The 11,270-nt window shown below is 50.0% G+C and overlaps 1 protein-coding gene across 1 annotated transcript; it reads right to left on the bottom strand.

Moving 5' to 3' along the window:
* Positions 1–417: 417 nt before the first annotated feature.
* Positions 418–9,522, bottom strand: P2RX4 (purinergic receptor P2X 4). The gene is made up of 12 exons (XM_068910837.1): positions 9,325–9,522; positions 7,184–7,331; positions 6,086–6,157; positions 5,903–5,975; positions 5,309–5,405; positions 4,603–4,683; positions 4,334–4,475; positions 3,860–3,996; positions 2,244–2,337; positions 2,085–2,150; positions 1,898–1,993; positions 418–1,119 (listed from the first exon to the last, which is right to left on the bottom strand). The coding sequence occupies exons 1-12, from the start codon at positions 9,453–9,455 to the stop codon at positions 1,096–1,098; spliced, it is 1,161 nt and encodes a 386-aa protein (XP_068766938.1). The 5' UTR covers positions 9,456–9,522; the 3' UTR covers positions 418–1,095.
* Between the last annotated feature and the right edge of the window lie 1,748 nt (positions 9,523–11,270).

Raw genomic sequence — 11,270 nt, 5'->3', positions numbered from 1 at the left:
AAGGAATGGAGGTATGCCAGGGAGCATCTCTCTTCCTCTGAGCATTCGTTACTAGCCTTTGGCTAAGGCAGCACTGGGCTTAACCCATCCTGGCCCCTAATTTCTAAGCCTTTCCCCTTGGGTAGGGTTTTAACTCACATGAGCTTCTTCCAAAGCAACAGCCACAGCCAAGGTGAACTGTCTGCCCTGCAAATGGAGATGACCTTAGAGAACCTGGTCTGTTAGGAGAACCAGGTGAAGCAGACAGACTTAGCTGTCACACAACACTCTTGCTGAGAGAGTCCAGAGGCAAAGCAAAAAAACAGCACTGGCTTTGATAGCTCACTAGTAAGAGTTTCTGCCAGTGTAAAATGAAGGCAGTTAATTGGCCCTAATCTTATGGGCCCTTGTGAAGAAAAACAGCTTGCAGGCCTCCAAGATGGCTGATAGAGGGTAGTACTTTATTAAAAATGACAGTCAATTTTAAAGTAGTAGCATAAAAATAGTCAAACTAGAAAAAAAAAAACCACCTTGTAATCAGTAAGCCATTCACTGTAGCACAATAAAACTTGACACTGGCCTCAGTTTGTGGCCACTGGAGCCTGGAGACACAATCAAATAGTGGGTACAGTCTTAGCTAAACAGCATGATCCTTCACAGTAAGGAAAAGTGATTTGAAAACAGCAAGGAGTGGTCTGCTGAGGCTAGACAACAGCTAGCAGGGGCCCTATTCACTGTAAGGAAGAATCTGTATCTGCTAAGGGCTCTGCTACTCTCTGCTACCAATGAACTCAGAGAAAGGAGGATTGTTGAAATGACCATGACAGAGCAGTCCCTGGCCCAGCCTTAGCTTGTGCAGAGGCCTGGCACAAAAGCATGAGGCTCTGTATGGGCTTTGTTCAATTACCCTGGAAAGACAGCAGACGGGAAGCAGATCCAGTTCTCTTTAGGGGGTAGGCTCTGGCCAGCAAAGGTGATCGAGCAGTGAATAGGGGTGGTTGTTCCCTCTTTCCGCCTCCAGAAGAAAAGGAGGGGGGGGGGTGTCTTATGGCAGGTTCAGAGTAACATTCACAGCAGCAGTTCACATTCAGCAGTTGGTGCTGCAGCAGCGGGAGGTCAGGAGTTTGTCTCACTGCCACTCTGTAAGAAACAGAGATTAGGTCTCTTCTAGAAACAGTGTCTAAGCAGCATCACAGCCTCTTTTACCTGGAGAGACCAGACTCTGACAAACTGTCAGAAAACTGGTGTCTTTCCCCCCGCTTCCTCTCACACAAAACCCCTCTGAACAGGTAATCTGCTCTCATGCAGCTGGACTCAGACATCCCATTTCTAATGCCAAAAGGCCTTTTGCTTCAGCCTCTGCAGCACCATCTCCCACTAATCATGGGCCTGCAGGGCAGCGCTCTACCCCCCCCCCCCCACCAGCCAAGCAGCCCCACAAGGGGCAAGAAGACCTAAATCCTTCTCCTGGTCAAAAGGATCCTTTAGCTCCTTAAGGGAGGAGCTAGAGAATACCAGCACATTTCATGGCTTTATCCAGAGCAGCAGGAGCCCCCACAAAGGCCAAGAAGGAAGGATTTGATGGGGGACAAAACAGTTGTCTGCAGTATGCAGGAGGCAACTGCCAAGGACTGCAACTCAGAAGAGAGGTGCAGTGGGAGTGTGACAAGTTCTTGTGAACATACACTTCCCTCTTCAGGAGTGGTTACCCAGGAAACATGACAGTATTTCTTTCTAGTGCTTCTCCCCTCCACAGATTTGAGGTAGAAATTAGCTTCTCTGAGGAAGACAGAATTTCCTCAGAGATGTGGTACAAAGTCCATGTCTGATGTCAACTTCACACATCCTGTTTCAGAGAATCCCTCCTGAGTCAGAGAAGAAAGCAAATTCGCCTTCTCTCTGTCTTCACGCTGCTTACCAGTTCATAATCCTCCACATATTTGTACTTCTTCTCTCGATAGTAGTATCGCTTCTTCATGCAATACAGGACAACAATGTCACACAGGACAGTTGCCTAAGCAGAGATTGAAAGAGTTTAAGATAATGATCCTCAGAACCGAGGCACCAATTCAGAATTCAGTCCAAGGGCAGATAGTGTCACTTACCACTCCAAACAGCGCTAAGCCAGAGCCAATGTTAATCATTGTAGGAATTATGTCAAATTTTCCTGCCTAGAAGACAGTTACAGGAGTGAATTTTTTTTTTTTTTTTAAAGCATCTCTGAAAGCCCTTGCCCAAGACCTCTAGGAATCAAGCGGCCCTACCTTTCCAAACACTATGATATCAAAGCGGATGCCATAAGCTTTGGCAAGCGTCCGTGATTCAATGCCATTCTGATCCTTGTAGTATTTTGCAAACCTGAAGAAAAGGTGGGTCAAAGCTTAGCTGGGAATTTGGCGGTCGCTTAAGTGAGCCTCATGCAATACCCAGGTGTGTCTCCCATCCCAAGAGACTGGGCTGAATATGTGTACTTCCAGAGACAAGCCAGAAATGATGGAAGGAGAGTACATGCAAGCAAGCACATCTAAGGAGAAAAGCCCAGAACAGGCTAGCTCAAGACAGCCACTAGCATCAGCCGAGTCAGGAGACTTCTGAGTATAGGGAGGGGAGCAAGTTAGCTCTAGCAGGGAAGGGGAAGGACAGAAGGGGAGAACTCCAGCTACACATTAGACTTGGCCTCCTCGGACAGGGGCAGGCAGGAGGCTGCAGGAGTGCAGGCAGCCACGAGAGGGCAGGGCTGGGAGCAGGCAGTGAAGCAGCAGCACCGCAGCAGAGCTCAGCCTCGCAGGCAAAGGCAGCTCCTTGACCAGCAAAACGTGACTCGCAGGCAAATGATGGGGAAAAAGGAACAGAACAAATAAGTGAGATCAGACTTACTCTGTCACATGGTTGACTAAGCCAGGAGGAAGAACAGAAAAGAATGGAAGAAAAGAGGAGTGATTGATATGGGGCTGCACCACATTCTGGCATTAGCAAGAGCACTTCAGAGCCTGCACCAGCCAGCCTGCCACGTCCCACAGCCTGTCTGAGCACAGCACCAGCCTCAGCACACCTCATACCCAAACACCTGCAGACCTGGCACCTACTAAACACACCCTTGTCCTGTCAGCTTTCTCACGACAGCAGTCTCCCACCACATCCTGAAACAATCCTCCTTGGTTTCTGCTTGAAGGAGGGATTGTGCAGACCCAAGATCACAGCCCTGGATGGCAGTAAATTCACACAAGTTCTACTAAACAAGCTTCCCTGTGCTAACTGAGAGTCTATGATTTTAGAAGCATGCATAGCCCTGAACCTTGTCTCCTGTTATGATAGCTCTGAGCCCTGGTGCAGCTAACTACCCGGCTCTGCACTTGCTGTTTTACTGAAGGTGCTGAATAGATCCTTACTGGGCAGAGTTTATATTGTGGTGCTGTATGCCAAAAGGATACCCCTAGTGCAGAGTTGGTTTTAAACTGACAGACCCACTTCCTGTAGTTATTAGTGGAGAGTTTTTCCTCATATTTTTGGCATAGTGAAGGAGGCCCCACACTCTCCCACCCTTACAGACTCTGCTCCGAAAGACTGCCGTATCAGTCCACCTTGAGAGGATCAGCTCTCACACTGACACGCCACAGGAGGCTGGCCCAAACGGTCTCCCAAGCGCTGATGCAAGTATGACTCATACAATCTGACGTAATCAGTGGAACTTCAGTGACCTCCCCCTCTGCTATGGCTTATACACAGTGAGGATCTGACGTGCTCTAAGTTTTACAGCAGCAGAGAAACTCCCCAAGTAATACCTCCAAGGTGAGGACCTGACCAGGTCAGAAGAGTGCAGGCAGCCTGTATCACTCTCCTAGTGGCAGACTGAGCCACAAGGACAGCAGGGCCACGTTACCTGAAGTTGTATCCAGGTGACACAGTGTGGGCAGAGTCCTTGCTGTCAAGGCGCCGGAAGGAGTACCTTGGCACACAGTGGGAAGCAGCTCTGTCAAGGTTGCAGTCCCAGTTGATCTGCAGCCCCATGACTCCACCCTGCAGAGCAGAAGAGAGGAGAGGAGAAGGTGAGCAGGAGAGTCCAAGTGCCTGGTCAGCCTAGCAGAAGGCTTCCTGCTGACCAGGACCCCAATTTACCAGCCCATGCCACAGGCCCAGTCAAACGCTCTTCCCCTCTGCCTTGACTTTGCACTTATCCCCTCCCAAATCAGCCAAGACCAAATATTTAAGTAGAATTTACTCCAGGCCCCTGGCCAGAGGAGTTCTCCCTTTTGCAGCCACTCTGTGTCCTGTGCCTGATGCCACCAGGCACAGAGGAACACCACATACTGCTCTTCTACACAGCAAAGCCCTGAGAGAAGGGTCTGCGAAATACCTCCACAGCCATTTCTTGGAAGTTCTGCCCTGCAGCTTCAACTATTTTCCCTAAACGAAAGATAGGACAGAAGGGATCTGTCTGGGAGTCATAGATGCAGTTCTTGAGGTAGGTGGAGTTGATAGTGGGGAGGATGTTTCGCCTACAAGGGAACAGAGAGAGAGAGAGAGAGAGAGAGAGAGATCTGTTACATCTTCTTCCCACTTCTCCAGCTCCGCTTGACTTGACTTCAAGAGCCCAGATAAGGCTGTGCCTCACACGCTACTTACTTGCTGAAGTTGAACTTAGGATACCAAATGTTGTTCTTCACTAGAATGGTAAAGTTCTCAGCTTCTTGTAGGAACGCTGGCCTGTAAAACAACAGGGAAAGTAGGAAAGTTTCACGTCACAAACCTCGTGACACTGCAGCAATATCCCAGTGTGGACAGTTACTCTCCTGACTGAAGAGGCGTTTGTCCAGTACTCATGCTATGTACAGATACGGAACAGGATGCTCCAGGGAAGCTGGATGACAAACTAACAGCCTTTAATGCTGTGCTTACCGAACTGACTGAATCACAGTAATGGCTCTGCTAGGCAGTCCTTACTGCACAGCCATGGGTAGTGAACAGGGCATCACCCAGAACTGCTGAAGATTAAAGTTTGTTTCAGCTGCTCCATGTTACTCAGCTGACGAGTCACATCCCTTACCCAGCTGTGCACAGAGCTGGCTGTAGAAAGCATGACCCACTGTGGCTGCTCCTTCTCATAGGCAACGACAGCTCTTGTTTTTTTCCCCCCGCTCCCAGACTTTTTCCCCCTTATGGCCCGGCTTGGTTTCTCTGTCACAATACCTGCAGGGTCTTCAGTGATCATCTCTTCAGCTTTTCCCAACTGGAGCCCATAGGGAGAAATATCAGCTGTAGCCTGCCCGACAGTATACTGCTGACCTCCTCACAGGAGGGCCAAGGCAGAGTAGGAAGACAGGGCGCTCACCTGGGTATATAAGAGTCATTCTCCACAGGGCACCATGCAAAGATCTCACAGGTCTTGATGCTGCTGTTATACAGTACGCACTCCCCAGTCTGAATACCTGGAAAGACATGAACATGGAGACACTAACAAGCAAAAAACAAAGAGGCAATATCTGCCCTGTCATGTCTCCTCACTGCATAAGGTGAGAGCAATCTGCTCAGAGGTAAAAGTGTCACTACCTCAGCCCCTCATTATCCTCCAGTGCAATTTGTAGTGCAAGTTCAGAAAGAGAGGCATCAACTCCTTTTCTGAGTCAAATCCTCAATTATGCATGTGAAATACTGCTTCATGGACTTGAGGTCCTGAAAAAGCCCTCACACTGTTTGCTAACTTGCCAGGCACACATCTGTCCAGCATCTACCCAACACAGCAGGAGTCTAAGCTCATCTGCTCTCCCCCAGAAGAAAAGATCTGGGCTCCCTTTCAAGTTCTGAGGTGCAAGAGAGTGAGAGCAAGGGGACTCAAGTGAAACACGGTTCCCTTCACAGGAGGGAAAGCACAGCCCGGAAACAGCACAACACAGATTGAAAGGTGCCCCTGCAGCAGGCTTCCTACCATTGCTGTGGGTGCCAACGTATCCTGGAGCACAGTCTTCCTTTGCCGTGCATATTGTTGTATCATCTGGAAGCTGGAGAGAAACAATAATTACACTAAAGTCCAGAAACTCTCCCTCCCCACACTCCCACCCACATAGGTCAGGATTAGAGCCTTCCAGAGCCAAGCAGATCTTGTACCTACCTCAGGGCAATGGCCTTGCGTCTGGTTCAGTGTGAGTATCACATTTGTCATGACAAACAGAGCGTTCTCTTCCTGAACATGCAAAACAAGAAAGAAATTTAAGAGTGACAGTTTACAAAGAATACCCAAGGTGTTGCCCCAACAGCCTGTGCTGGCAGAGCCCAGGTGGCTCTGACAAGTGGACTTGCTTTGGACAGTGCAGGTTTAGTACTAAAGGAGCAGGTTCCCACTGTATCCCCTGACACCAGTGCCTTCAGGCAGAGGAAGGAGTGTGGGACTGGTAACCCTGCCTGTCTTCCTCCTTGGCCAGTTTCCTCATTAACATTTTGAAAACAGAGATCACAGAGCTCCAATGGCATCACAAGGTAGGAGCGGAAACAAGGCTCCAGCTGCAAGTTTGAGCCGAACACCTTTTTTTTTTTTTTTTGTCTCCAATATATCTATTGGAAATTTGACCAGTCTTGGTTTGTTTCTGCAGAGAGCACCACCTCCATTACTTTCAGATCCCTACCATTGGAGATCTGTTGTTTGTTTTTGCACCACTGATAGGTAAATGCAATCAGTCAGCTAAAATGTGGCTGAATGTGTCACTTGTTTCTGCACCACATCTCATGCAGACAGAGTGAACTGTAACTGGCAGCCTGGCCATGCCTGCAAACACTGAAGGCCACGTATTGCCTGTTCGGTGTGGATTCCCATAGACATAACGTTAATCAGTAACTTAGAGCAACGCTTCCTGTTCAGTTCCGGATCAAGCGACTCGCGGATTATTCCTACAGTTTCTGCCAACAAGTTAACATTGAGCTGTTTGCTTTAGAGAGAAGTAGGAGAGAGGACATGTGGTTACTGTCACAGCTTTTCTCCTGAAGCCTGCAATATTCTCTCCCCTGCACGCTCTCTCTCTCCTTGAAACAAGTTTCCCCCAGGAACTGCAGATGCTCAACGTGATCTGGGACAAAGCAAAGCTGCTTCATTTGCTACTTCCTCTTGTATAAGGGCCACACTGGAGCAGAAGCTGCTCCAGACCTCAGGGGACTTGGGCAGAGCAGTGGCTGTTTGTTAGGAAACCCTCCTGCTGCACGTGAAAGTGATCCATACCTGAGGAGGGATGACATAGTCAGCTACATCCCAGATCCTGGTTCCCAAGCTGGACGTGTTTGTCAGAGTTACTCCTTTCACCTTTGTGGTTACAGAACTGACCACAGAATCTGTTTCCTGGTAGCCCTTCTCCCACAGAAAGACCCAACTGCAAGAGAAGGATTGCAAGAAAAAACAAACACCATAAGCTATCACAGGCAGTACAATTTCTCCTTTTTTCCCTATGTCACTTGAAAGGGCCAGTCCAGATAGTGTCACGCTGTTTTCCTGTGAAAGTGTCACAGGACCAGCAACCTCCCTGCTGACTTTTTCAGAGTCGTTTGGTACTGTCGATCTTCTAACCCTTTTTTCTTGAGGTTTGATAGTCCCAACTTCTACAGTACTAAGACCAAGCTTCTGTAGGAGGAAAGAAATCTAGTTCTGTTGCTTCTCAAGAAAAACACACAAATACAAACCCTAAGAACTTGAATAAAGAGGAAGCAAATGCAGAGCCCAAATCTGGAGTTTTAAATTCGATTTTAGGCCTGACTGGAAGTGGTTCATGTCTGAGTTCAGTCCCATTACTGTGCATGAGCAAGCACGCGCACACACGCGTACCAGGTGAAGATCACTCCAGAAGAGAGGAAGTATCACAGAGCTCTGGAGCAGTCTCCCTTCGTGAGGGCAAGCGTCCTGCCTGCGGCTGCCTCTAAGCAGACCTACAATCACCAGGCAAATGCCAGGCTGCCCAGTTCAACTCTCAGTACAGTCAGGATGGCTCCTTTCTGCTATCTAGGAGTTGGGTCAGGCCCGTCAGTTCTGGTTTACATGGCCTCTCTTTGGACTGTTGTTTAGGCATTGAGCTAGATAGGAAGAGATCTCCTTTTCTTGTACATTTAACAAATAAGGGTAAGAGATAAAGAGGAGACTCGACATATACCCTCCCAGCAAGAGGAGAGGAGCAGAGAGGTGAGAAAGCAATTCTGAACTCCCAGCACGACCAGTTATTGCAGTTATTGATTTTCCTAACTACATGGCTTAAAGTTAAATAATAAGTACAGTTTTGAGGTTTCAACTGACATTTAGTGTAAAAGCTATACAATCACATCCTTTGCTGCTAGTGAAGGATCGATCTTTTTAGAAAGCATCTCAGGACAACCAGAAGTTAAGTTTAAATCTGTAGTTTGCACAGATGCGTGTGTGGTTTTTTTTTTTTTAAACTAGAACAGCCCACAACGAGACACCAGTAAAGGAGGAAGATGTTACGTGCAGCAAAATCTTTGTTACCACGAGCAGCACCAATTTTCTCCTTGCTCACGGGGATGGGACCTCAGGAATAATTCTACCAGTACGATACTAACCGGTGGCCTCTCTTGATCTCAAACATCACAAATAAGGAACAGGCTGTCCTACCACTTGGTGGTCAGGTCTTTCCTCATGAAGTTAAGAAAACATTCTTTGAATATCGTGTGGTTTTTCGGGTTTGGTTTTTTTTTTTTTTCCGGTTGGTTGGTTTTTTAAATTAAAAACTCCTCCTGCGTCCGTTTTTACCCTTCCAGTGCTGGCAACTTTTGACTTAAACTAGAACCCGCTTAAGAAACGGCTCGTCCCCGCCTGTGGCCAAGGTGTCCCTGCCGCCACCAGGCACGGGACATCTCGGAGGAGGCCTTGCCGCGGAGCGGAGCGCGTGAGGCAGCCCGGGGCAGCGCTGCTGCCGCAGGGCCAGCGCTCGGCCAGGCGCCAGCCCGCTCGACCCTCCGTCGCCACCGACGAGAGGGAAAGCCGCCAGGCCCAGTCCGCCCGCTGTCCAGAAGCGCTTCCCCGACGAGCCCGTCAAGAGACGACGCGCTGACCTGCAGCCCACCTCGCCTTCCTTCATGTGAAGCGCCTCTCGTTTCCCTTCTTTCCAGGGGGCCCCGTGGCGGTATCTAAGGTTATGAACCCCACGGCGGCTGTCGTCTTTACTTGTAAGGCGGCACCACCGAAGCCCTCGGCCCCGAGGAGAGGCCGCGCCGGGGGCAGCCGCGGCCCCTCACGGCCCCGGGGCAGGAGCCATAGCGCGGGGCCGCCTCCTCCCCCCTCTGCGCCGCCGCCCGCCCGCCCTCGGCATGGCGACACCGACCCCCGGCGGGGCGGCGCGGCGCGGCGAGGCGGCGGCTCACCCGATCACGTAGGCGAGGATGGCGAGCTGCACCAGGCGGTTGACGAGCCCCACTTTGCGGCTGCGGATCAGCACGATGCGGGGGGTGTCGTACTCGAAGAGGAAGCTGTAGAAAGCGCCGCAGGACACCATGGCGGCGGGAAGGACGAGGGGAGGGAGCGGCGCCGCCGCCGCCGGCCGGGCGCCCGCCCCACGCGCCGGGCAGCCCCGCGGCGCCACAGCGCCCCGAGCCGCCCGCGGTGCCGGGCGCAGAGCCGCCGCCGGCCCGAGGCGCCTCGCCCTCGCCTCAGGCGGCTCTTTCAGGCGGGGAGGCGTCGGGGCCGAGCCAGGGCTCGGCCTCCCGGGCTGCTGCCCTCGGAGCGAGGCCGAACCGGGAGGCTGGATGCGCTAAAAACGTGGATTAAAGGAAGGAGCTACCTGCAGGCAGTTGGCTGCCAGACTGTTTCCTCCGCCAGCCTGAGCTTTCCACGGGCTACTCGTTGTTAAGTAGGTTTTGGGGGAGTTTTTTCACCGCTGTTCGCTGCTCTGGAGCCTCATGAGATTAGCAAAGGTTTAACAAAGAAGAAAAAAAGTGAGGATCCCTTTTCCTTTACCCGCTGATTCTGTTTCAGAGCTTTCCACCAGAATCACGGCCATTAGAGCCTTTCCTTTCTGTAAAGGAAACAGGTGATTCTCCCACTGCCTTATGTCAGCTGTAAAGCTTTCTCCATGTCCTTTGAGACTCGCCATAGGGTTGGGAGAATTCACGGTTGCCGGGCCAGAACCTTTTGCAAGACTCTTCTGAGACACTGAAGTGAAAGAGTTGTATCAAGTAACAAAAACAGCCCAAAGAAAAACAATTCCCTGACTCCTAGTATATTCCCAAAAACAATTTGGGAAACAAACCTTTTCTGGTGTTCTTCACACGTCATTGATAAGCAAAAAAGAGACAAGATTGATTTCTGATTTTTTTTTTTCCAATAAACCTTCGAAAGAAGGTTTCCTGGCCAGGGTCCCTGTGCTTGTTTATATGGATACCTCCTTTTCAGAAGTCCAGACACTGGGAGCACTATGAGATCATGACACGAGCCACCTGCTCCCCCAGAACAGCTCCACCACAGCTTTCAAAATGACCAGGAATCAGAGCGGGGAAAAGAGAAGGAAGGGCTGTTTTCAGTGAAGGCAAAGGGACAGAAAAACGCGCAGGGGTCAGATGGTCACAGGAGGATGCCAAATAGTTTTGAGCAGCCCAAGAACATGCAACCTGAGAGACAGGGATTTTCATTGTGCTGGGGAAAATAGTAATGAAAATCCACCAAAAAGGCAACTAGCAGGTTCAAATCATCTGATGTGCTACTCATTATCTCCCCTGACACTTACTCAGGCATAAACACTCAAGACTCAGCTGTGGCCTGGGAAGAGAGCAGAATTGGAACCAGTCGATAATCATAATCATAGCATGGTTCCAGTGCTGCACCTAGTCCTGACGGAATCCATGTGGGATTTGCTCTACAGAGAGAATTGGTGAGTGTCTCCAGATGCTGTTTTGCAGACAGATAGGATCTTACACTGCCTGTGCTCCATACCGACCAGATAGGAGTCAGCTGTTACCTGGAAGTCTGCTGCAGTCAGCTCTGCACTGAGTTCAAGCTAGTACATCTCACAAAGAAGCTGGACAGACGACCTCAGGCAGAGACCATCCTAACACCGAGACATAATTTCCAGTCAGCTCAGAGCAAGGACAGAGCATCTGCCTACAGGAGACAGCAGAAGCATACCTAAGACCTTCCCACTCCCAATGAGCAAATCCTTTATTTGTCTTCTGATAGAATTCATCTAAACCATAAAAGCAGAGAGCACCACCTAATTCGTGCACCTTTCACCTGATGCTGAGCTTCCCAACACAGTGGTTATGGTTACAAAAACATCATCATAACCCTCATAGTAGGAAAAGCATTAGAAAGAGAT

The sequence above is a fragment of the Struthio camelus genome, chromosome 17 (genome assembly GCF_040807025.1).
Source record: "Struthio camelus isolate bStrCam1 chromosome 17, bStrCam1.hap1, whole genome shotgun sequence".
Taxonomy (NCBI): domain Eukaryota; kingdom Metazoa; phylum Chordata; class Aves; order Struthioniformes; family Struthionidae; genus Struthio; species Struthio camelus.
The sequence above is the reverse complement of the archived record's forward strand: the minus strand, read 5'-3'. Positions and strand labels throughout refer to the sequence as shown.

What these genes read in the sequence shown, in the direction of transcription:
- P2RX4 (XM_068910837.1), bottom strand. Translation starts at nt 9,455, where the DNA reads ATGGTGTCCTGCGGCGCTTTCTACAGCTTCCTCTTCGAGTACGACACC. An exon ending in CGTTGGCACCCACAGCAATG is followed by an intron (nt 5,406 to 5,902) that starts GTAGGAAGCCTG and finishes ATGTCTTTCCAG; the next exon opens with GTATTCAGACTGGGGAGTGC. An exon ending in GCTTAGCGCTGTTTGGAGTG is followed by an intron (nt 1,994 to 2,084) that starts GTAAGTGACACT and finishes ATCTCTGCTTAG; the next exon opens with GCAACTGTCCTGTGTGACAT.